General features: G+C 38.5%; 1 protein-coding gene and 2 pseudogenes across 2 annotated transcripts in view; 2 read left to right on the top strand and 1 right to left on the bottom strand.

Annotated features, from left to right (window-relative positions):
• PIR (pirin) overlaps positions 1 to 27,004 on the bottom strand; it is an 81,639-nt gene that overhangs the window by 9,920 nt on the left and 44,715 nt on the right. For both annotated transcript variants that reach the window (XM_039873494.1, XM_039873504.1), the window contains exons 6-8: positions 20,433 to 20,517; positions 8,226 to 8,270; positions 578 to 660 (exon numbers count right to left, since the gene is read on the bottom strand). In XM_039873494.1, coding sequence (XP_039729428.1) covers positions 578 to 660; positions 8,226 to 8,270; positions 20,433 to 20,517 — 213 coding nt within the window. The remainder of the gene's footprint in view (positions 1 to 577; positions 661 to 8,225; positions 8,271 to 20,432; positions 20,518 to 27,004) is intronic.
• LOC120611975 (uncharacterized) lies at positions 13,642 to 13,760 on the top strand (annotated as a pseudogene).
• LOC120611865 (uncharacterized) lies at positions 19,099 to 19,217 on the top strand (annotated as a pseudogene).

Below are 27,004 nucleotides of genomic sequence, written 5' to 3'. Positions count from 1 at the left end.
AAAGCAATCTGATTGGCTTCACAGGCTCACAAGATGGCAAATGAGTGAATCACCGAAGGAAATGAAATAGACATAGGGAAGAAACTGAGCAACCTAGGATAGAAAAAGCTCCAAAGACTCCGAAAATGTCAGCAACTTTACCTAAAAAGCTTCAACACAAAAAGACTATGAAATGCATCAGATGTTCCTCTCAGTTTGAAATGGGAATTACTTCCAAAGGGCTCTCTGTAAATATGCGTCTACGTCAATATTTATACCGATCCATTTCCACTTACGTTGAAAATAAATCAATTGTATAAAGAAAGAAAATTAAGAGACAGGGAAGATGTGTTGCCTTCAGATTCTAATTTCTAGGGGGAAACAGTACCAATTCCTGAAGATGAGGCGTCAGGATAGATAAAACCTTAAAATAAACCAACAGCAATAACAGAAATTAATAAAAAAGGCTGATAAACTTCTGGCATAGTTGCTTTGTCCGAGGGAGAAAAAATTTCCAGCTACACTGGAGATTTAGGTATTTCCCTCGAAACTAGTAAAAAGTACGAGTTAAGAAAAATTAAAGATTTTTAGTACTTACCTTGTTCTCCACCTGGACATTGTCACCTTCCCCCAATATTGCTGTGTGATGGGGTTCTATTTTTTGTTGTGCGTCATCAGGCCCTACAAAAAAAAGATGACCTATTAAATTTAATACTCATCACAGTATATTTATCGTATGGTTACAAATTTGGTTAACTTACATAGCACCTTAATATTCATTTCAACTTCAGAAATAACAGACTTAGGAATCTCCTTAAATCTCTTGGTTGATTATATTTGCAATTATTACAGTCTGAAACTGGCTGGTTTCCACGGTAGAAAAGAACAGGCAGGTGAATCTTGCATTGCTTCCACTCACGCCTTTAATGTCACACGCCTAAGAGTTCGGTTAATAAGCAAAATCCTCGGCATTACATGCTAAAAAGAGTGTTTCCTTGGGTAAATTATGATCCTCCTGAGAATGAAGCATACTTACAAAAATGAGTAAATGCCATCACTATTTCAACAAGTACTTATTGAGCACCTACAATTGATAGTGCTGAGAAAATACAAAAAAGGGCAGAGAAGATCCCTTCTGCACAAATAATTCAAAATCTCATTGGGAGAAACTAAATATATATACACAAAATGATCAGAGAATAATTCAGTTGAAAAATAAGTAAGTTGAATAGCTATTGAACTATGAACGAGGCCCAGCGTTAAATGCTGTGTGTGTGTGTCGGGGGGTGTCTTCGGGATAGATACATTTCTATCTCTTCTATACTGAGGCTCACAGATGAAAGACTAAAAATGAAATTATGTCTTAAAGGCAAAAATAAGAAAGTTCGATGATGAAGCAGAGACTGTAGGGGTTAATTCAGGACCCTAGGATCTGTTGTGGAGGAGTTAAGACAAACAGCCCTGTAGGATCAGAGACCTACAAGAGGCAAAGTTAGGGTGAAGGGCATCCTAGGCGAGGGGACTGGGAACGTGCAGGTTACCTCTGGGGGAATGGTGAACCTTTTCTACCATTGCTGGAACATTCTTCTGGGAAGAACTACGGAAAAGTAGACTGGCTTCAGATCAAGGGGAGACTTGAGGGCCATCCTTAACCATATAAAAAGGAGGGCCTATGTGGGGTCGGGGGGAGTGTGTGAAATGGTCAGTTCTGTGTCTTTGACAAATAACTCTGGGAGCAGAGCACAGAACTGGAAGGGGGCAAAACTGAGGTTAAGGTGATTTATTAGGGGTTTATGGTAACAATCTAAGTGAAAATGAATTACGGTCTGAACTGGGAGAGTGGACACAGAAAGATAGGGATGGGTTTGATAAGCAGAACTGAGAAAGAATCTAGAGCATTTGGCAACAGTGGGAGAGAGAGGAGTCTAACACGATTCTCACTAGGAGCAGAATTATGTAGGGACTTGACAATGACAACAATGATTCTGCAAGAAGAGGCCAGAAAAAGCCAAAGTGGCATAGAACCACCATGAGAACGGACAACAGAGAGAAGATTCTAAGTAGAGTGAGAAGCCCATAAAGATGTCTAAGGAGATATACCTGCAGGACAATAATAATCAATAAGGAAGTGCTTATTGAAATGAAGACAATAGCTTGAGGAGTTATTATTTGAACAGAAACATAATTTTTGAATTTTGTGAATATTGCTTGAAGTCCCAACATAGCTATATGTTCCAGAGAAATCCTCCTTCTCACCTCTACTTTAGAGATAACCTATATGAAGCAACAGGGTTCACTCTGATGCTTGCAAACATGGAACAGGATTCTAATAGAGCAGGAGTTCTCAGTCCGGAGTCAGTGTGCTCCCAGGGGGCCCGTGGAGAGAATTCAGAGTAATAACGGACTTGGACAGGAGATAAATCACATCCTTATTTTCACTAACACCTAAGACAAAATGTGGCCTTTCCTTCAGTTATGAATGTAACCAACAAATGACATAGTATTAGCTGGACCAATGACTTTGTCTTCAGTACAAACCACAGATATTTTCATATCACAGTACAGCGTTACAGATATCTCAAAATACAGTTTATGTTAATCATTGGAATTCAGAGTAGACCTGCTGCTAGATCATATTATTTCAAATGTCATTAGAGATGCACACATATAACTATCTCATAAATTTGTTCTTTTAACATTTTAATGACTTCATTGAATTAAAAAAAAAAACAACACTATTCAGAGGTGGGGCCTTGGCAAATGTCAAAAGGGTCCATGGTACAAAAAAGATTAAGAACCTCTGTCCCAGAGGCAATGGTGTGCTGGTTAATGTTTAAAACTAGTCTTCAGAGACAAGAGAACAAGCCTGATTTTAGCGTGTGCCAATTTCCATGGTGTAAATGCTCCCATTGTGGCCAATTTCAAGCTAAGGACCAATGTGAGGTCAGGGAAGAGGTGCATGACCAGCTCTTGCGAGCTGGCAAGAGGCAGCCCCAGCACACCACTAAAAGTTTCTTCTTCATCCAATATTTAGGTCAACAAATGCCATGGAAGTGAATGATAGAACTCTGTTAATATTCCACTCATGCAAGAATCTGGCAGTAAAAAAGAGTTCTGGGAGTATAAGAATAATCTCATTTAAAGTTGGATAATATTTTTAACTGTGATATGGAAGAGCATTTTATTGTGTGCTTTACTGAGATTCCCTGGGAGCAATAAATCATATCTTTATCATCAACTAATTCACATGTAACAACCACTGCCCACATGGTCTACTCCTGGCCCCTAATCTTATCATGCAGGATAGTTCATGATGCATAGACCCAAACGGTTTATAAAGTCCCTTCACCATGTTTTAATGGAGTAAGCTGGCACAAGACAGCTCTCAAAAATAATGCTGAATTGGGATTTCTCTGCACCTCCTATCAGGGGCTCGCTTAACTATGGTGTTCATTAGTCTGGGAAGAAATTTTAGCTTAGATACAAAGAGTTCATGTTTTCCTAAGATCGCTCATTCTAACTTTATATGGAACAAATTTCTGCCCATTCTCCTTGCTGATCTAGGAGAGGAATCACAGTGTTGATTCTGAAGAGGCCATTTGAAATGCCCTACCTGAAGGTAGACACTAGAGTCAGGTCTCCAGGTTCACCATTTAAGTGTACCTTAGCTTCCGTATTATTGTAGGAAATGTTGAAAACAGGATCACAGAAAGCAAAGAAACTGATTCTATCTTCGTGTCATTTCTATGCTACTTCACTCATCTGGTTATCTCCTAAACCTAAAATAAGTCTCAAAGAAAATGTATTTCATTGTTTCTGACTACTTTCAATTATAAATAGAGCCAAATCAGATAATAAATAGTTTCCATTGAGAAGCTACGCCAAGAATGTTAAATCTAATAGCGCAGTTAAGGAAAATTTAACTGAAAACAATTGAATTGCAAATATTTTTGTTTGCCTAAAGAGTTATAAAAGGGCAAAATACTTTAAAACATATTTTAAAGTTAGTGCTGCATCTTCAGTGTGTGATTAATTGCTATGCAACTTTTCTCTATATGCCAAATATCTTTTTTCTTTTTCTTCTCAAGAATTGCTGTCCCACTTACTCTGTATTCCACATATTCTGCTACTTCATAGATTTTTATATCAATTTTATACATATAAGTTGCAGTCTTCTTATCCGATGCAATCCAGATCATCACGAACTGCCTTAAACATTTTATTTTAAATTAAAATGTAACTGTGCTTTCATTGGGCAATTTTTAGAAATACAGCCAAGGTAGGTCTGCTGATTGGATTGAAGCATCATTTTTCTTATAAAGCATACACATATTGACCCACTGAAATCCTTCTAGATTATTATGGTTTCCCCGAATCTTTTACTGTCATCTCTCCCATATTAATTCAAGGCTTTTCTTTAGCAATTTACGTTTGCAAAATATTTGACTTAGTTGTTCCAGAAATACTCTTTTCACACTATTTCATTGATTTACATATTGAATGAAGCACATGGGTTAGTCCAGTTCATTTGGGATAAGCGGAGGTCAATTTGGAGGGCTTCTCGTGTGTGTCTTCACCTTTACTGAGATCTAGGGGCCATGTCAAACTTCTTACTCAGAACCAGAAGCAAAGAACCGAGCATAAACTAAGCATGAATATAATTACTTCTTTAAATAAGTTGGAAACATTTTACCATCTGTATAAGGCAGTTAGCTGTCAGTTCAATAACCCCAAACATTTTTAGATTTCTAAATATATTTTCTAAGCCCCAACAGTATACTCGATAATGGTCCATCTGAGGGACTGGCATCCAAGCCGATAAACTGTCCCAGCTTCGGGGATACAGGATATAAACAATTCTACCCTTTCAATCTCTGTGTTAATGTGTAATGTCATTTGTATCCCAGGTACAAGGAAGGGGTTCAGTGCTAGTATCCTTGGGATCTATTGGTTTTCTGACCATGTAGTTTCTATTGTCTTTGGATTTTTTTTTTTATCATGTACTACACAGGTTTCGGCTGAGGGCTGGTCAAAGGACTTGTTGCCTCAGTAAAAGATTGTGTCAAATATTTCTCTCCGGCCCAATTTTTAAAGCTACTATTCAACAATCAGCTTAGAAGGCTTGAAAGAAATCAGTGTATCAAAAATTAAGATCCCAGAAAAGCATAAAATATCTCAAATAAAAACGTTTTTAAATAACAAAGTATAAATTCTACTAATTTTACTTCTGCTAACTCATCAGGGTGTCACCTTGAACTTGAAGATGTCTGATTAACTTAGACAACTAGATAATATCCAGCATTTTCTACTGTTCAAAACTCCACCTTGTCATACTCAATCTATTGATTCGTTCACCTTTTAAGCACTTCTTGCATCGATTAATATTTTTAATGGTCCTCCTAAATCTCCATTTTATGGAATCTCCCCAGATTATTTTCTCAACCCAAAGTGCTGTCTATTTATTCCAGCCCAATATACAAAGTATATGTATTTGTAACATCTATTTAAACAGAATGGAGGTACCTGACATTTGGAAGAAGATAATTACTTGCTTATCAGCTCCTACCATCTGTGGCTGGCAGGTACCATCCTGGTTTTATAAGCAAGATAAAATTGAGGCAGTAAAGTCAGAAAGCATTTTCTGGATTCTCTCTATAGGTTTTATAAGTCGATATATATTCAATAGCTATTTCTGCTTTGTCATTTCTTTTTCTCTGATGGTTTGTTCTTGTTCTTTTGTTTTTCTCATTAGCATCTCTATTGGGGGGGTGGGTAGGAGGAAGGGAAAAAGATAAAATTCAAATGAGGTCATCTGGCCAGTTACTCATTGGTTAAGCAGAATCCCAAGAGGCCAGTTTTGCAGAGCTAGATTCTCTCCAAGGTCCAGTTTATTCTGGACAGATGCAAGTTCACTCCAGCGCTACAGACTGTGACCCCATTTCCTGCCAGATGTTTTGCACTTGAGGCCCATGGTCACAAGAGGGGACCAGGCCAGTATATAGAGATGACTCAGGAAAATCGGCCTCACTTCCAGAAACAAGTAGATGTGGAAGCCATTCTTACCCCCTCGAATTGTTGAGCTTTTCGCTTGTTAAATTCTTGGACTAAAGGACTGTCAGAAAACAAGGCTGTAATTACTGATTAAAACAGTTTTGAAGATTATTTCTTAATCGTTCTCCCCTCCTTCCTTACAACGCCATTTAAACCCAAATCGAATGTGAGCTGTTGTAGTGCCCATCAGCTAAAAAAGTTTTTACATTTCCAAATTGGTTGAAAAAAATCAATCGCATTTCATGACACATGAAAAATATGTGAAAATTCACATTTTAGTGGCCATAAATAAAGTTTTATTGGAACAGCCACCCCAATTTTTTCTGTATTACCTGTGGCGGGTTTTGTGCTACAAAGGCAGGAATGAGTCATTGTAACTGATACCGATGGCCCGCTGTTATGAAAAGATTTGCTGTCTGACCCTTTACAGAAAGTTTGCTTCCTCTGCTTCTCATTCTACACAAACATTTCTGGTATCCTTACCACCTAAGGGGTCATATGCTCTCTTTATTACCTTCCATTGGTGCAGATTATTTTATTTCTCTTGAAATCATGTCAGGAGTGCTACCTCCATAAAAATGGTTTGTACTCTACATTGTTATAAAGAACTATGTGATGCTCAAGGTTTTCAGAAGACCATAAAAACAAATGCTTCATCTCTTCCAGATGGTTAATATGTGTGCAGTTTAATGTGTGTGCACGTGGACTTGTGATACATTACAGGTTTTGCCACATTTTCTCAAATGCTGAAATAAATGAATTTTGCTTCTGACCCATAACTGAAATGCTATTCAGGGAAAGAAAAACTAAGCCCGTTTCTACCGTATAAAATCAAAACTCATAGGTCTGTTACTATTATTTCCCAGAAAATAATTTAGGCGGTTGAACACCCCATTTTGGAGAATATAAAAAAAAAATTATTTAAATGGCTCTAGGTGTGGCCTTCAAGCCTGAAGCAGAGCCAGCTCTTGGAGGCTGGGAGTGCACTGTCCAAGGAGGTGGCTATGTTAGGGCCCTAGGAAGTTCGCTGCTAAGGAGGCTAGCCTGCGAGAGTGGAGAGCACCCCACCCCAGAGGGTCTCAGAAATGGGATTCTTGGCTGTATCTTGGACCAGTCAGATGCTCTGCCCCACTCCACCCAAACCACACCACCCATCACTGTTCATGAGAGGCAGGGAAGGAGAGAGGGGAAGCTGGTTCTCTTACTTTACATCTTCCCATAAGCACAGCCTGAGATGCATATTTGAGTGTAAGGAGTTTATTTGGGAGGAGATCCCAAGAAACATCAGTCCAGGAACTAGGAAAATTAGGAAAGGGAAGGCAGACAACGAAGGGTGTGGTTTAAAGCACGCGCCTACTGTGGGCGGCTTGAACATAATCCCCAGGGGGAGCTCTAGGAAAAGGCGTCACACATGGGCCTCGGTTACCCCACCTGAGGGGGGAGCTACCTCCCCAGCACTGACAGCGGGCAGAGCAGCCTTCCCAGGTTTTAGAGAAAGCCTCGGGCCACGAGACACAGACACTACGGCAGCTGGAAGTTGGTCACTGGGCCCTGACCGACTGACCTAAGATGACAAGTTAGTTGGTCCCTGCACTGCCATCATACAAAGAATATCAGGTGGGGCACAGGGAGTGAGCTGGAGGAGCCCTTGGCTCTGGTCCTAGGTCTACCCATGTGTAACCCTGTCGGGTTAGATAACTTTCTTTAGACTTTTCTATCCTCATCTATAAAATGAGAGTTGGTTGAGCCTCGAACATCCCTTGTAGACTAGACTCTACGAGCAACGCATATGCAACCCTCAGAATAAGAGAAAACCTTCTACCTCCTGGGAGATAGATTCTTGTTCTTAGAGCCTCTTAGAGCTCTATCCCTTTACCAGGATGGAGGCTGTCAACATCATAGCAAGGTGTCAGCCCACATAACTGTGCCTGGACCTTACCTCTGCTCACATGCTACAGCACAATGGCCACTGTCAAGACTGGTGTTCACATTCTCCTGTCTCTCTGAATATGCTAGACGCTGAGAGGTGTCCTATCCTGGGTGTCCCAGAATGTACTAGGATGTAGAGGGGACTGGTGCTGGACAGGAGGAGGTGGAGTATTCAATTACATGAAAGGGTTCATCTCACCTTTCCTCCCTTTCAGTAGTTTAAATTATACTGCACTTGAACCCAAAGCAACATACTTATCACTTACCAATATACACATTTCCAGATATAGTATAGATGAAGCTTGTCCACCCTGAAAAGGGATCAAAATTAAAAGTTAGGGTCCGTAATGCTAAAAGAAGTGTAGATATTACAATGTACTTAATAATCTCTATATAGGAAACATAAATATATAAATTTATGTAACAGATATAAAACATAAATTTGGAGATGAAATCCTTTATTTTGAGATACGTACTTAAAAATTTAAGTTCTGTGAGCTGTTTAAAACACACATTCCCACTCCCCACATGCTCACACATGCGTGTGCATACACACCCCTCAATGACTTGGCCCCAAATGTTTTAGAGCCACCCAAATAAACAGTATACAATTCACTTGGCACTATACCTATATGCCAATAGCTGTATCAAGAAACTATTCCTTCCAGTTCTAACATCATGCTAATAACTGCAAAACACCAGTCTGGCTTATCTTCAGTTTATTGTGCTTCCTTCTCTCCACGAACAGTATGCTAGAAATATGCTTTTCTTTACTTAGCTGCATTTTCATTTCCAATGAACTCATTCCTTTTAATCGATCCTAAAATAGAGCATCGGATCCAGGGATGCATAATTTTGGAGCACGAATGGGCTTCAGATGACCTGTGTATTCCTGGGAAGTGTCTGCACAATTTCTCAAGTGTGGACACTTTTCTCCAAAGAGGGTACACAGCATTCATGAGATTCCTACTTTAACCCATGGGGCCAAGAGCTCAGAACCATAGACCACCTGCCATTGGCTATCTCGGCACCAGCACTGGATTTTCATGGACACTTATGACCCAGAAGAGATGCTGCAGTGCTACTCAGAGACATGAACCTAAAAATGCCCAGCTCAAATGGAATTAGGATATCATTCCATGTGCTTTCAGCGGAAAAGGAGAAGATCTGGGAAGCGAATGCAGGGCAGAGTTCAAGGTGGCAGGGCAGGGACCAGACTGGAATCTGTGCGAGAGTCAACGTGGCGACACAGTAAACAAAACAGGCAAGGGCGGAAGGATCACGGAGGGATGTGGATGTGATGGCAAAGTGGGCTGAACTGTGCGAGAAAGACCCAAAAGAAAAGGTATAACTGATAAAACTGAACGTAAATTGAGTCTGGTTAAGAAAATATGAAGGATGGCAAAAGAAAGACACTTGGGTGGATGCCAGAGGATATTTTTTTACCCTGTTTTAGTGTTGCTTCTCTGAGATTTTACTAGAATAAGTTTCGAGGCTTCTGAAAGTAACACTATTAGATCATAACTCACTCACACTTTTTCTCCCTTACTGACCCACTCGCTTCGTCTTCTGAGCTCAGTCTACCATCACGTAGTGATCATTGAACGCTCTCTGCGGGTGGAGACAGGAGGTTGAAAAAAGGCACAGCCAGGTTTTCCAGTCATGGAACTTTGGGGAGGGAGGCTCATGTAAGATGCTGAAAACACACGATAACAATTCACAGCCCAATTGCACGTGTCTTAGCTGGACGGGCTGACTCACTCGTCTCTGCTTTCTAACGGATGCTAAGCTTTCCTTAGTCTTATTTATAGCCTGAACTATAATAGAATCTTACAACAGAACTCCTTTCGTAGCTGCTTTTTAAAATTGTTAACTATTGAAACTTGTTTACATTTTTTAAAGTGCAAATATTCGTAGTTTTTTCTCAAAAAAAAGGAATACATTCATTTTTTGGTAATTTGAAAATATTTAAGACTGCGAAAGTGCGCAATGTCATCTAAAGAGAAAATCACCTTCACATTAGCCTGACATAAATATTGTTAGCAACGTGGTACTTGTCCTTTCAGTTTGTTTTATCTTTTATGCACCATATATTGTTTGCTTAAAAAATAGAACAAACTCAATATTCTGTTTTGGATACCTTTGCATGTCAAAACATAGAGAAATTACTCAGCCTTGGGAAAAACTGCAAAGCATTCCACTGTGAGGATGTGTTGTAATTCATACAAGATATTACAAAATTAATGGTTTTCGAGTTTAACCGAATCTTAAGGTTCTCGATTGCTCGACTGGGTTTTTATTTGGGATCGTTTTGAATGTTCTAATCTCATTGCTCCTCTACTCCCTTTGCTTCATTCCTACTCACCCACCAAGCAGAGAACCAGCGCACACATAACTGCCTACGTCTGTTTTCTTTCCCTTTTTATCTTCTTACATAATCCAGAAGGACCAGACATTTGCTTAAAGGAAAGGCCAAGTCCATTTCTTAAGCACATTCACCTATTTTTGCTCTGTGAAAAAGTCTTGTATTAGGATATTGAGTCCATTAGTAGTAACACAATTCACTGTGTTACTGGCTGGAAGACACGGAGTTTAGAGGGAACGCGATAGAAACGGAGGGCAAATTCCTTTGTTTCTTCTTTTTAATGTGTTGTCCATCTGCACTTGCTTCTATTAAACCTTGTTTAATTTCCATCGAGCATTGTTTCTTAAAGCTACAGCAAAACTAGAACTAAATTGCATGAATGCTTAGTATATGTTTAAGAACCGCCACATTTTATTAGAATGCCTTCTCTGCTGAGAGCAAACTTGCATCAGCAAAGAGCTCGCTTGTGAGGTTTTCAAGTCCTCAGCTCTCTATGCCCCCCACCACTTTTATGTCCTGCACCAGGAATTGATAGGATCCCCCATTTTTACGGTGCTGTCAGAGGTCACAGGCCCCTACAGTTTCATGTCTTCCAGAAATATCCCCTCCATGCTACTGGCTCTTAGCAGCTGAGAAGATCTTCCCTTCCCTTGGGTAATAACAAAGAAAATGAGCTGAGATAGAGGTCACATTTTACCTCTGGCCCTGCAGGACGGTTTAATCAGCAACACATTTGAGTCAGAACTCCTTTAGCCAAACATAAAAAAATGTAAAACTTGCCTTAAATATGTAAATCATTTTCTGTGGCATCTGCTCTCATTTCCAGGGAGGTTCCCAAGTCTTGCAAAGGTCTCTAGTGAGAGCTTTACTTGGCCTACATTCCTTGCCTTCGTCCAGCTCATTTTCCTCATGCCTCTCCATCTTAAGAGTTCATTATTTCGATGAACTTTACAACTACTCTTTGTATCTGTATGTATGGAGAATGTACAAAAACATGGCCTGGTGACACGGCAAATCTCGGACAAAGGTCAGCTCCTGGGGGGAAGAGTGGGGAAGGGGCTAAAGGGAGCTTGAAACTCTGGGTCACAATGGTTGCCAGACCCCAAAGCCACACTGGTTCCAAAAAGCATCCCTCCAACTCCTACCTCTCAGCATGTAGGCAGGCAGCTCCCTCACCATGGACCTCACGCCTGGCCTCCTGGGACAGGATATAGACCCACCTGGTCCTCTCCACCCCTTCCTCATTCCACCACATTTTTAATTTTTATTTTGAATAATTTCAGCCATACAGAAAAGTTGCCAAAACAGTACAGAGAATAACCATATACCATTCGCCCAGATTCTCCCAAAGCTAGAAGATGGATAAAGTATATGTGATATCATGTTAGCTTTGGGAGAATCTGGGCGAATGGTATATGGTTATTCTTTTTTTATCATTCTTTTTGTCTAAAATATTTGAGAGAAAACTTGAGATAATTTTTAGTATGTACTTCCTAAAAACAGAGATATTTTCTTACATGACTATAGTGTAGTTATAAAAAAATTATGAAATTAATACAATATCAGTGAAAAAATGATCATTGTACAATACTATTATCCATGTACAGATATTTAAATTGTGACAGTTGCCTCCTTAATGCCTTTTACGGCAAAAAGAAACAAAACTTCAAGGCCAGCATCCATCCGGGTTACTGCTAACATTTAGTTGGCGTGTCAAATCTCCTTACAACCGAAACCATTAAAAGTACAAACTGGTTATTTTGTAGAATGTCCCTCCGTTTGGGTTTGTCTGATGTTGCCTTAGCATTCTAACTAATTGTTAAGTTCCTTCTTAACTTTAGAGAAGAGTTTTATTTAACTTTAATACTTTAATTTTTTTAATTCAGAAAAGCACAAAGGATAAAATAATGAATATATGTTACCATAATATTTCATATCTTTCTTTTCTTTTTCAGGTAAAATCATGTAGGTAAGAGAAAAGTCCCGTGACTGGTTGCCTCCAATCCATTTTCTACACACAGAAAATGTGACTTTTCTAGAAGCCCCACTTAAAACACTTCAATGGCTCCCTGTTCCCTCAGGACAAGCCCAAACTACCAACCCTAGCAGACAGGCTCTTCTCAGTCTGCCTATGCTCCTCCAGCATCAACCCCCACTTGGCTTACCCTACATCCTCAGTTAATTCTAGCCCAGCAAAGCCCTCTGGGTAAAGGAGGAGATAGGGCAGCAGCCAACCTTAGAAGGGCCTTGTGATGCCATGGAAAACAAACCAACTGAGTAACTATAAAACAGCAACAAAAACAAACACAATCACAAGCAGGAAGTGCAGGTTTAAAAATCAGCAAACGACCCTCGGGGAGATCTATGACCAGACTCTTAACATCTTTGAGTCTGCTTTGGTTTGTAAAATAAAGAAGTAATGTGTACAACACAGGGCTGCTGGTGCGATCAAGGGCATCGTATACCTGCATATACACGTATACATACATATACATATACATATGTGTCTTTTATGTTTTCACCTTATCTACACGATGCCTGCATTTAGCAGGTATTTAACAAATGTCAGTTCCCCTTCCTGGCCCTTCTGTCTCTTTCTACTTTCCCCCAACTTTATGTAGGCTAGGAGTTTGCTGGGGCTGCAATCTAAGCTTCTGATGAGCTGTGACCCCGGCCAGAGAAGGGTCATCACCAGAGATGACTCCATGCTCCCCAGGGCATCCCTCTCAACTCCAAGCCAGCAGGTCTCCTGGAAGATTGCACTGAACAGGCAGCAAAGGTCAGCGGGGTCGCTGTTTCCCAAAGTCTAGAAAACAGATCCTCATTATCTTCAAGAACCTCGTAGCACTTAAGATGCTATCTGTGCACCAATGACCACTACAGTCTCGCATTGGTGACATGAGGTAGCCTTTCTGATCATACGGCAACTGACAGCCCACTAGAAGACTTCTAAGCTTAATGCCCATCTTACAACCGAACATAAACCACAAGAGAGAACTGTCAACTTTGTAGGTCTGCCATCTGGACAAGAGACAGGGTATTTCCTGACCTTGTGGGAATTCCATCAAAAGAAAGAGAATGGCCACTTTACTAAATATGGCGAGTGACATCAATACTAAAATATTAAACGATATTGCATAGAACGGTACCCACACAAAGACACTTGCGAGAACTAGCTTTCCAGAGTAAAATAAACTCAGAATGTGTTTCAAACATTCCAGAATGGTCATACTGTGGTCTGTGTTTATAAGCGATGGGCATATAACATCAAGAGCCATCTCTGAAGATGTTGGTCTACAGCCACGCCACTCTGAATAGTTTACGGCCATGCTACCCTGAACATGCCCAATCCCATCTGATTTCAGAAGCTAAGCAGGGTTGGGCCTGGTTAGTACTTGGACGAGAAACCACCTAGGAAGACTGGGTGCTGTAGGTGGTAAAAAATAAAAAATAAAAAAATAAAGATGCTGTATTTTAAACGACAATTGCAACCTGCAAGAAAATCTTCCGTATGCTTTAATCCACACTGATAATACTGAACATCCATTGCATCAGAGATAGCAGAAAAACTAAGAAATAAAGGAAATTTAACATTTTTAATGAGAAATGTATTAGTGTATTAGCAATGTAAGCTCTTTGCAATGTAAATGCTCAGAAAACAGCCTTCTATGCGCCTAGTATGGAGCCTAGCCCACTGGGGGACAAACTCCACAGATTATTTCTTGCTAATAAAATAGAAGAAAATAAAAACATATTAGAAGCCCCTGGAAGCTTATCCTGCACTTTAGAGACTGAGTGTACATTGAAGTTTTCCCAGCAACGAGACATTTAATGTGATTACTTTTAACTAAAATAATTTCTTAGTTTTATCTGAAGAGACCTTTTTTCCTCTTCGAATATACAGTATTCGCAACTGGTTTTTAACTGCTCAGAAAAAATTCAGAAAATAATTCAAATATGTAGTTAAAATTAAATTATATTTAGGGCTGCAATATAGAAACTATTTTAGGCATTTGAACTTAGACCGAAGCCAAGTTTATAGATAATTAAGAGCTAAAATAGATAGTACCTTAAGGGTTAAGCAAAGCTTCAGAAAACAAAAGAAACCCGAGATAAGCAGAGAATGTCATAAATAGCCCACGATTATCCTAGGACATATTTAGACAGCTGATTGTTGTTAAAAGAAAGATTTTTAAATAGGACCTGGAAAATATAAAAAATACACCCTTGTCAAAATTGAAATATGTTTCAATTCTTAGAATAGTTTCTTACTTGACATGGACTCTTAATGTAAGAGACAATTAAAAACGATTAATTCTCTCAAAGATGATATATTAAAAAAAAAAACAAAATATAATCTTCAAACTGGTAAGATTATTCCTTCAAAATTTTTCCAAAATAGTCATTTTTTTACCTATCTGCAAAATTTGGGGTTTATTTACTAATCTACCCAAGACACTACTGATAGGGTTTTGGTCACTAAAGGTCCATTAATTTGTCTAGACCTTAATGGTTAAGAGCCATAGTGAAAGTCAGATGGAATGGGTTAGAACCTCAGCCCCAACACTCACTAGTTAGTTGACCTTGAGTAAATTACTTAACCTCCTCGTATCTCAGTTTCCTCATCTGAAAAATGGGGTAATCATAGATAGAGTTGTGAAGATTGCAAATATTAGTACGGGGCAAGTTTCTGGCAAACAATAGGCACTTAATAAATGTTATTTATAATTATTATTATTAGTATGATGATTAGTAAGATGATTCAGTGAACTGTGAGCTCCCAAAAATGTTCATAATATTCCCATCAGGAATTTTTGCTGTTTTCTCTTTTTCAAAAACATTTTAAAAAATGCAATTGTACCTCACCATACATGAAGGTTAATTCCAGGTGTAGATATATTAATAAGAAAGGCAAAACAACAAAGCATCTATAATAGAGAGAACATTTTCATGATCTTGGGCTAGTAAAAATTACTAAAGAAGCCACAGAAAACACAAACCATTAAGAAACAGATGGATCCATTTAAGGAATATGTATTTATTAAAATATAGAAAAATATAATAATATAGAAGAGTGAAAAACAGGCAAAAGGGAGCAGATATCTGCAACGCAAATAACCGACAATGACCAGTATTCAGAATATATAAAGAGCTCCTAAGAATCAATAAAAAAGAGACAGACAACCCACCCAAAGGAAAATTATATGACAATTTTATATTTCAGGCTCTGGTTCATGCTCATCACTGCTCTAAAGACTTATTGATTAACATCTATTACTGTTATAAATATATTCTGAGTATGAAGGGAACTGTGTTTGAATATTCTAATATACTACTGGTAGGTAGACAGCTCTGCAAAAAAAACTACCCACAACTTAAATCATGTATTATGTGTAGGGAACAAAATCAGGCTTTGCCTTCTCAATGAAAACACCTGGAAATCTAAAATTCCACAAGGATCATTCGTGTTTGGGGCATTCTCCTTCAAAAAGCAGATAATAACGATAAAAAGACATTTAGACAGAGAGGAGAACTCACCATGTATTTCTCAAGGCTCGCTCAAATTTTTTTAAAAAATCAAAAACAAGAAAAAAAATCGCTACTTCATTTTTGAGGCATTGATAACATGGAAAAATGAGTGGCGGTTTGAACCAAGATCATAAGCTTTGGCGAGTTGACTGTAAGACGCCCTCTGCCTCCTGGTAGTCATGCCCTGTGTAATCATCTCTCTCCAAATGTGGGCTGCACCTAGTGATTTGGTTCTAAGTAGCAGGATAAGGCAAAAATGATGGGCTGTCACTTCTGAGATTCGATTACATAAAGACTCTGGCTTCCATCTTGTTTCCCCTTTTTGGCTCTCTCACTTGCCAGCTCTGATGAAGCCAGTAGCCATGTTGTGACCTGCCCTATGCAGAGACTCATGTGGTAAGAAACTGACCGTGGACTGTAGCCAACTACTCTCAGGAAACCGAATGCTGCCAACAGTCACATGGATGTGAACTTGGAGGTGTACCTCTCCTTGTCGAGCCCGGCTGACACCTCGGTTGCAGCCTCATAAGAGTTCCTGAGCCAGAGTTCCTGAGCCAGTGAAACTGTGAGATGCTGTGAGGTAACAAATGTTGTTTTAAGCCACTAAGTTTTGGGGTAATTTGTTATGCAGCGACATAGATAACTGATACAATAAGATCTGTGTAAACATATCCTAATGTGGTTTACTGAGTAGCTACCATATGCATGGCATTCAAATCTACTTTCTAAAAAGAAGTGTTTTGAAGTGTTTCTCCCCTCCCAGAGCTTTATTAAGATATAAATGATGTGGCTCCTTTCCCTTTTTCCCCCTTGAAGGTAAACACGGGAGCAAAATTATATTAATATTTAAAAGAGGGTGCATGAGTTTCCTATTGCTTTTGTAACAAATTGTCACACTCGTGGTGGCTTAAAACAACAAAACTTGATTATCTTACACTTCTGGAGGTCAGAAGTCCAAAAATGGGTCTCGAAGGTCTCAAATCAAGGTGTCGGCAGGGCCGCATTCCTCTGCAGGCTTTAGGGGAGAACTCCTTCCTTGTCTTTCCTAGCTTCTAGAGGCCACCCCTATTTCTTGGCTTGTGGCTCCTTCCATTTCAAAACCAGCAGTTGTATCGCTCTGACCTCTGCTTCCACTGCCACATCTCTCTCTCTTACTCTGACTCTTGTCTGTCTCCCTCTTTCATTTATACAGGTCCTTCTGTTTACATTGGGCCCACCTAGATTATGGAGGATAATCTCCCCATCTGAAGATCCTTCATTTAGTCACATCTGCAACACCCCCTTTACCACGTGAGGTTCCGGGGATGAGTGGGTGACATCTTGGCAGGGCCATCAGTCTGCTAATCACTAAGAGGTAGGCTATATGTTTTCTAAGCCACTAACGTACTATATGTACATTAATTGATGTACATATACTTTAAAGTTGAGGGATGCAAAAAAGGCTGACATAATTTTTTCCATACCATAACAATCCTCCATTTTAAAGATTCCAGATGATGTTTTTAAATACCTAGTAGCAGAAGGGCTGTGAAGGAAGATGGGGAAAACAAACAGAGTGGCTGTCGAGGGCCAATTTTTGATGTAGTCAGTCAGAAGACAAAGGGGACATGAGGACCAGAAGGCACAAGTTTCTTGGAAAAGGTTGACATGTTCCTAGAAATACAGATTTATGTCCTTCTCAATGGATGATAACAAACAGTGTTATCTGTATTATCAGTTTACAGCCTGGAAAATCAGATAGCTTTGCAAGAGATGGTAAAAGTGACTGCAAAAAAAAGAGAAAGAAAACAACTACTTAATCTTATTTTAGCCAAGAACTAACACGAAAAACGTGTGGCCAATGTGAAAAGAATCTAGTGCTGTCAGAGACTTGACAAATTGGATTCTTTGTAAGTGAAGCACCGTGCAGCTCCATTCCTGATATTAACTGCCTTCCAAATCATCACTGCATGAAACATCTGTTTTCTGCAAGATTAGCACAACTCCACAGAAACGTGCCTCGCCCGAAGGAAATAAAGAGATGGTAAAAATCGATTCCAATACTATTTATGGGAAGGAATTCAGATAAAATCTAGTCTGATTCATCAGAAATGTTTCCATTCGCAACTGGACGTCCCTTGGGAAATATGCATTTTCCTAGTGTCAGAGATGGGACGGTGGCAGTGTATGCCTCTATTTCTATCCCATTCGTTTGGTAATGATACAATAAAGTCAACATTAAATCAGTGATATTGTAAAGCTTATGCCAAAAGCCAAACATAACCCAGATATCCGTGTCAAATCCATTTACCATGAGTAACAAAACAATCAAAAAAATTATAAACAAAACAAGTCTAGAACCCAGTCAGTGGCCCACATATTTCAAAGAATGTTTGATGCAGTAAAGCACCCAAATAAAATTAATTTAGATAGTCCTTGGATTTTATCATGGAATTTGACCTGGAAAGGTGGTTTAAAAAAAAGACAAAGGGTGACCTTGACTTGAATGACTTGATAATAAAATTTATATGGCATAATTTTACCAGCCAATATGTCTGATTACAGGCAGCTGGAGCAATCAAGTCTGTAAATAATACGTGCTTTATAATATCTGAATTAACCGTTTGTCTGATACTGGACAGAGAAATCTCGAACTTTGGATGTGTCACCCAATGCAATGAGAGCATGAATGAGTGTGTGTGCGTGTGTGTGTGTGTGTCTTGTAGCGCGTGGCATGCGCGTGCGTCTGTGTTGTGTCTGGGGGGAAGGAGGGGGAGGGAGGGAAGGGAAGAGATAGGGAGAGAGCAAAAACTACAATTGGAAGTAATGTCTTAGAAAAGACAGGTTCTTCTGCTTCACAGCTGGGTTTATAAATGACTTGTCTAAAGTGGGTTTACAGTGACGGAACAATAAACATGCATTTCTAAGTTACTTGCTTTCGTATCTCTCCAAAAATGTTTTTGGAAACAAATCTCAGGTTTAAAATTCACATCGATGAAATAATATAGAAGTACGGCTTTGAAAAGCGACAGATACACATTCTCTCATGAGGCAATATAGAGTAGTGGCTGAGTATAGAGCAAAAATTAACATGAACCGCACACTTCGTGTTGGTGAGGTCACGGAAAAACTGGTATTTTCATACGCTGCTGATGGAAAGTGTGCCTGCCTTTTTGGACTGCAACCTGACAATACCTTTCAAAATTAAACGTGCATATACCTTGTGACCATCCCTGGAAACCCATTGTATCAAAGTAAGTCCACTAGTCTACAGCCATGCCAACCTGAACAAGCCCGAGCCTGTCTGATCTCGGAAGCTAAACAGGGTCGGGCCTGGTTAGTACTTGGATGGGAGACCACCTAGGAAGACCAGGTGCTGTAGGTGTAAAAAAATAATAATAATAAGGGATTATAAGCTGACAAGGTCCTTGCAATCTGTGAGGTCAACCAAGGGTTGCCTCGCCTAAAAAAATAAAAAATAAACAAAAAATAAAAAAAAATAAGTCCACCTACGGAAAGACATATGTACAAGTATGTGTACTGCAGACCAGTTTGCAGGAGACAAGTACAGGGACAAAAAGAATGGCCACTGATAGGAAATAGCTAAATGCACTCCAGTCAACCCATGGCATGGAACACTGCCATTAGAGAGAGCCACATGAGTAGACCCTGAGCTATAGTTTGGTCGAAAAAAGCAAGATGCAAAAACTGTACTTGTGATTCCATTTTAGTAAAACGACAACAAAATAACCCGTATGTGTGCATATTTACATACGCATATGTCAGTGTAGAAAAGTAAGTGTGGAGAAAAACACAGCAAGATCTAATTCAAGAATACATCCGAGATTTCTCTTAGATCCGAGATATTTAGAGAAGGTACTGCTATGGGCGGAGAAGGGATGAAAATGGATTGGCGGGCCACAAACACAAAAGTAAAAGAAAAAAGTTAAAGCACGTGTATTGCCACACTTATTGTTATAAGAATTATGTATAAGGGTATGCATATGTTTAAGTGAATAAAAAAAAAATTTCTGTACTTAAAAATAGCCAGAATGAAAAATCCAAAGAAAAAAAATAATGGGTCTGAGATTGATGACTAATAACCTCAAGTGTAACCATTTTTTAAAAAAATAAAATTGGCCTTAAATGTGTGGGAGTTTTAAAATTATTCTTTGTATTTAAATATTAACGGTAAGTCTTCCATAGCATTACCTTTCTCGAGTTGCATGTATCACAATCAAGGATGCACTTGTTTATAAGTAACGAGGTAGGACTCTGCCTCCAGGATCACTGGGAGTCATTAGTGACCAAAAAGTCGGGAGACGTGGGTAAAAGTCCCGCCTTGTCATTTTACGTGTTCACACCTGTAAAATGAGCAGGGTGGCCCAGACGGTCTGGCCCAAACACTCTATAAATTCATCCTAATTTTCGTAACTTGAAAGGTCCCAGAACTACCTGCTAATGTAACCACAATTAAACATAAACTAAGTTCACAGAACTTTGTGCTGAGGTTCAGAAACCAGTATATTCCAGAGAAAGCGACCTCTTCTTTTCTTTTTTTTTTCCTGAAATGATCGCTAAATCCCAGAACCCATCATACCTTTAGGAACAGGCTGGGAATGCTTTGCTCCTTGGTCCAATTTGAAGTCCAAATATATGGTTGGTGTGCGAGTAAAAATCTTGGACTGAAAAGAAAAAGGAAACTATCAGCATCTTTCCAAGAATAAGGTTCTTCTTTACTGAAGCTGAGCCCTCCTGTGATGGGCTCTGTGCCTGGATCCATTACGTTTACAATTTCTCCTGGAGAAGTGCTGTTAAAATGGGGGTGAGGGTGGATGGGCTGCCAGTGCAGTTACCTCTTAAGGGTCTTGGTCTAAAAGTTAGCCCTCTAGCTTTACAATATGCTCGATAAGCTGATTTCAGGATGACAGCTACCTCCCTACAGTCATTTCTCAAACACGGTCCCATGTTAATAGTTTACTGGTTATTCGTTGTTCCAACTTCCTCCTTTCCAGTCTTCTACTTGATACAGTAGGTTAGCTCACATCCAAATGTATGTTTCTTCCCCAGGTCTCAATAAAGTTATGTCCATTCTGAAATTCAACAAAAGTGGCCCATAAATATTATTTGTTCTAACTTGGTCCTTTTGGAAAAAAAAAAAGGTGGTTTACCACTGCTGGCTTGAAAAGGCCATGACTTCACATGTAGAAAAGGCAAACTGTTGCAGGATTTTCCATTGTACACAGTGGCTTTGATTCTGTCAACGGTTAAGCAGAATTCGTAATTCAATACGAGACCATTCTGAATCACTAGCATACACCAAAAGCCAAGGGATTATCACTGTTGCTATAAACTCGATGATGCCTCAGTGTTTATCACGAAGTCCCAGTGGTTCTGTTCTACTTTTTAAGATTAAAATACACACAAAAATGAAACAGCACATAATAAACAATAAATTTGGCAAGGGCGTGGAGTAACTGGAACTTTCATACACTGCCGGTGGGACTATAACTTGGTATAAACGCTTGACAGTATGTAGTACAGACAAATATGTACATAATCTGTGACACAGCATTCTAACTCATAAATGTATTCCCAACAGAAACATTCGCCTAAAGACATATACACGAAATCTCGATAGTGACATTGTCAGCAACAGACAAAACCTGGAAATAGTCCAAACGTCTTTAATGACAGAACTGATGAATTATAATATAGCTATATAACGGAATACTACACAGCAAGGAGAATGAATGAACCAACAGTAAATGAAGTATGAATCTCACAGCTTAATGTTGAGCAAATGAAGGCGGACACAGAAGATCATATACCACTGATTCCATTTCTACAAAGTTCAAAACAAAGCCAAACTAATCTATGGTATCAGAAGTCAGAAAAGTGGAGGTGTTCAAAAGGGGGCTTCTGGGGCCTGACGATGTTCTGTTTCTTGACCTGGCTTCCGGTTTCATGGATGTGTACACTTGATGAAAATTCTCTGAGCTACATACTTGATTTGTATACTTTTCTGTATATATGTTATAGTTTAATTAAAAGCTTAAAAACAAGCACTTTAAAACATTCATTAAAAACATGCGTGTGTAAATAGACGAAAAGTGAATCCAGAGCCCAGAATTACTTACTATGGCCTTGACAAAGGCAAAGTTTTGCAGAGAATAATTATGTAAACTCCAGGAGGACATGGACATTTCTGTCTTTTTCACTCAGGCCAACCCACAGTGCCTGTCACATTGTAGGTGTTCGATAAATATTTATTGAATGACGTTTCCTAATGGAAAATCTTATGTATAATAATAAATTTATTTACAGTATACATAGGGTATTCATCTTTACCTACATGAAGCAAAAACGCCTCTTTTCAGGATGGGTGATTTGATATGATCAAAGTATACGTCTATCCATTAAATTTTGGCATAGAGAATTGTAAGTAATGCTTTCAAAAGATTTTCCCCTTTCCTATGAATGTTGTGGGCTTTAAATGGTCTGGTAGGTGGTTTTACGTGGCTTAGAAGGTCAAGCTACAGCAATATAGCTTCAAAGAAAAGCAAATTCCCTGTGCACACATAAATGAAACCAGAAAAACCTATGGCATCAAGTGCAGCCTGAGGCCAAAGATTCGAAATTAATCTGAAGAGCTTGAAACATACATCACACAAGGGCAGCATCAGCGAGATGCAGGAGCTGATTTTCTAGGATCACTAGGTGTGTAAGGCACCATATGGAAAGAATCTGGTTCTGGCTGATGAAGACTTCTAAAATTACCTCTAAAAAGGTCAAGGGTAAACATCACATAATATCAGATGACTCCTCTATCCAGGCAATATTTTGCTCTCTTCCAGAAGAAGAATCCCTGTTTGGTTTGAGTGTCTTTCTTAACCTCTGCCTCAGAAGCAGATGCAGCATCCCTGCTTACAGTGAAGAGATCAATCACAAAGAGGCTCTCGGTTTAATTTTTACTAGAATTCTCTCAGAATGTAGTCATAAAAATAATCTTGAATTGGAAACCAGGAGTCTTTGATGCTAGGATTGCCTTTCCTGCTGACTAGCAAAGCACTTATCTTCTTCTGGGCTTAGTTCGCTCATCTGAAAATCCTGTTTAGGACTCACTGAAGTTGAAGCCTATTTCTCATTCTGAAATTCTAAGTTAGAAAATTAACGTTTTTCTCCACGTTTTCATTTTTCAAATTCTCTTCTGATTTCTCAGACTAGACCTTTAGAAAAGTGAGGTGCGTCTGGGCAAGAGAGGGCAACTAGAGCTGTGGGGGGTGAGTGAGAAGCCCCTGATCAACTCACTCTATTTTTGGCCTCAAACTCAAGTCATAGATCCTGCCCACTCCTCTTTTTCTTTTCTTCCTGCCTCTAGCTTCTCAACCTAATCCATACTGTCCAAAGAATAGTAATCTATCTCTTCAACACTGTAACTATACAGATACACGTATTCATGCGCACAAACTCCCACAGAATTCTGTACTTATGTATTCATTTATAAAATTTTAAACTGAAACCAATGAGAGACATTATAACATTATAAAGCCACAAATATATCCTAATTCTTTATAGCATGAAGAAGGCTAAAAAAATTTTTTTTAATTCATTTTGAAGGTGCTTTTCACATCTATATAGCCTAAAACAGAATTCTGATTCTAACAACTTTTGGTATTGAAAATTAGATCACTGAAGGTTTCAATATAACGCATGTCTTGAATAATCAACTACCCTAAACCTAAATGTATATTATTCTATTTCGATTAATATAATAAATTAAATTTCAATTAATATAATATAATATAATTAATATAAAATAATATAAATTAAATTTCAATTAATATAATATAATAAAACTCAATTTGGAAGCTGCTCTCATGAGCGTGTGTACACACAGGTTTTGAAAAATCAAGTAGGCTTTTTATTTAATTTTGATCTTCCATGGTAAATCTGTTGAAAAAGCAAATGTAAATTATATTCACTTAATTCAAGAATGATAACGCCAGCCTCAAATACACTTCGAGCAAACCTGGATTTAATTTTTCTATTACAACCATAAAGAAATATCGCTATTAGGCATAGCCTTTCCTGTGTTCTGTTTTGTTTATTTTTATGCATAATATTAAACTATTAACAGACTTTCAAAATGGAATGAGCTTCAGTTAAACAAATCGTTCTGTTTTGGTTAAAATTTAGCTATCGATGTATCTATTTTCGCAGGATTAAAATAAATTGGTCAATGGCAACCTAACATAAAACATTCCTCTTCAGATCTGTTTCAGCATGACATGACAGACCACCAGTGAAATTATTTCCTTTTTCCTTTTCTGTTTTGTTCTTAATTAATGGTGCCTGCACAACTATTAAAATCCAAAGCTATTCTTCTTTTGTCTTTCTTGTAATTTCACAGTTATCTGTTGAAAGTATTTAGAAAACTTATCTTTAAAGGTTTTAGTTTATATTTCAAAAGCCTAATGGCTTAAAATCTTACAATTCAAGTATCAAGTAGGCAAAGCTTCTAGAAGGTCAGGAACGTAAATCTTCATAAGAGGTTAAGGGTAAATTTTGGCTAAATTACGGCAGCAGTACTACCAAATGCAGACAAGCCTTGTCTCTCTTTCTCTATAAATAGTCAGAATTAAACACTTAATGAGCCTAAGACACCACTCCGATAATGACCATAAAATAACCAAGACTAAACAGGGTCTACGAAACCACTTCCTTCCGAACGCCAACTACCTTCATCTTATGTCCTTCAAAGGCTTCCCGCTTACCCTGGCTTTTGGTATGATACCCTTGTCGAGCTGGCTTCCTTCCTGTTTTTATTCGTAATGTGATCTTAATTAGGAGATGAAATCACTTCCACATGGAAGCCATGTGGTTTACAACATTCTCCCAGAGCATGCTACGTTGCTTGCTATGTGTGAGCGTGGCAAAGGAAATATCTTTCATTTTGCCACTGCTCCTTTCTCAGTTAATTGCCACCATTTATCCCTGAATGCTGCTAATTTTGCTACCATGCTGGCCTTCTCTAAAAGCAAGTGCAGCAATCTGTCATACGTCAGGGCTGCAATAAATGCTTTCTCATTTCTTTTGGGGAACTATTCGAAAGAACCTTTTTTATGATTGAGTGATTTTTCAGGAAATGGCACTCAAATTCTCAATCTTAAGCAAATTATTCTAAGTAATTGTATTAACCAGTATGAATCCTCGATATGTAAGAGAAAGAAACAGTGTTTCTACCTATTCCTGGACCCTCACCCTCATCTTGGACCACCCCCCAATGTCGAACATTGTTTTATTGTTTTCTTCTGCATCATAGTTAACTTTTGATGAATATATTTGCACATAAATCTTTGACCACATTTCTATTTTTTTTCCTTCACAGCGAAATTTTGGTCTAAAAGTTTAGACATTTTAAGGGCTCTTGCTATATCCGTAGGTTTATGGCTAAATGCAATATAGCCAAAAGCAAAGTGGTCAACACGATTATGTGATTGAACAGCAATTCTGCTGAACGTGTCTCCTGCTAGTCATTGGCTTTTCTAGTCTTGGTTATTTTGCTATGCCGCGGGGCAGTTTTTCAACTCATTATGTGCTCTATATTGTTTTCCCCCCATCTAATCCCCTATTGTTAGAGAGTTAACACGTTCTAACAAATCCCCTATGGGTGCACATTTAAATTGTGTTCCCAATATATCCCTGCCATGAACAAAGAAGGGAAGGATTAACCGCTAGAAAAAAAAGTAAAGGAAAAGGAAAAAACTTGAAAATCTGAAAAAAATAGACAAAAAAAAATATGGAAAAGAGCTTAACCTAAAAAAGTCTATGAATACCAATGTTTGAATGACCATCATCTAGTAGTATTTGTTTTTGAACAAAAAAATCATTTTTGTCAATTGTTATACTGACTTGCTTTCATCCAAATTGTTTTTTTCAAATCACTGGATAACTACGTATAAAAAGTAACCGTCACATCAAAATGTTGAACATCTAAGTTTTTAAATCTTAGCTAATTTAAGAAGCAGAAATTGATATCACCTTACTCTTTTAGTTTATTGGCTTGCGTGATATTATTTTTATTTACCAAATACTCTTAAACGTTATTAATATAAAAATAATTAATTAATTCGCTCCCTCATTTGAGAAATACTGGAAGCCTACAGTGTGCTAGTCATTGGATATGTATATTGATGAATAATAGATCTGCTCAGTGTTTGTGGAGTTTACTTTCTAGTGAGAAAAATAATTTAAGAAATTAAATATAAAATTATACAGGCTGTAAAAGAAATAAATAGGGTACAGAGAGAAAATAAAATGGGGGGATAGATGGCCTTGAATGAGAAGAATTGGAGTAAGAGGTTTCTAGGCAGAGAAAGGAGCGCAGCACGTGCAAAGGCCTGGAGGCAGTAAAGAGCTTGGAGGATTCAGAAACCCAGGAGAGAGCAATATGCAGACACAAAGTTGCTGGACAGAATGGCACGAGATGAGTTTGGAGAATTAGCGAAGACTCAGTCAGGTGGAGGCCAGAGTAAGGTGTTTGGGATTTCTTTAAAGTACAATGGGAACACACTGATGCATTTTTTATCTTAAAAAGATGTCTTGAGCTACTGTGTAGCTACTGTTTCCACTCTGAGCAGTGAGTGATGGCGCCATTCACTCACTGAGATAGAGAAGAGTGGAAGGGAAACGAGTATGACTCAGAGAGCAGAGAATTAAGGGGTAGGGGCCGACGGGTTTGGTGCTTCTCGTATCAATTTCTATGAGATGTGTTTTTTTAAATAAATTAAGGCTGTTAGCCTTTAATAATATTTGTTGTAAAAATCTCCCAGTTCGTATTTGGCCTTTAATTTCATTTATGGCATTTCTGACATGGGTTAGATCTATCAATCTTTTCCTTCCAATGCTTTTAAACTCAGAAAGTCTTTCTCCATCCACAGATATTAAATATTTGCCTATATCTTTCCAGTTCCACATTTTTAACATTTAATTGATCTATGTTGATTTTATTTTACTATTACTTGTGAGATCATGAGATAAATGTTTTGGGATTTTTTTTTCTGAATGGTTAACCAGTTGTCCCAGCTGACTTAGTATTCTCTTTGCCTCAGTTGATGATAATCTTTATCATGATTAAGTCTGCATATACACTTGGGTCTATTTCAGGTA

Source organism: Pteropus medius, unplaced genomic scaffold (assembly GCF_902729225.1).
Source record: "Pteropus medius unplaced genomic scaffold, Ma_sr-lr_union100, whole genome shotgun sequence".
In the NCBI taxonomy this organism is placed as follows: Eukaryota; Metazoa; Chordata; class Mammalia; order Chiroptera; family Pteropodidae; genus Pteropus; species Pteropus medius.
The sequence above is the reverse complement of the archived record's forward strand: the minus strand, read 5'-3'. Positions and strand labels throughout refer to the sequence as shown.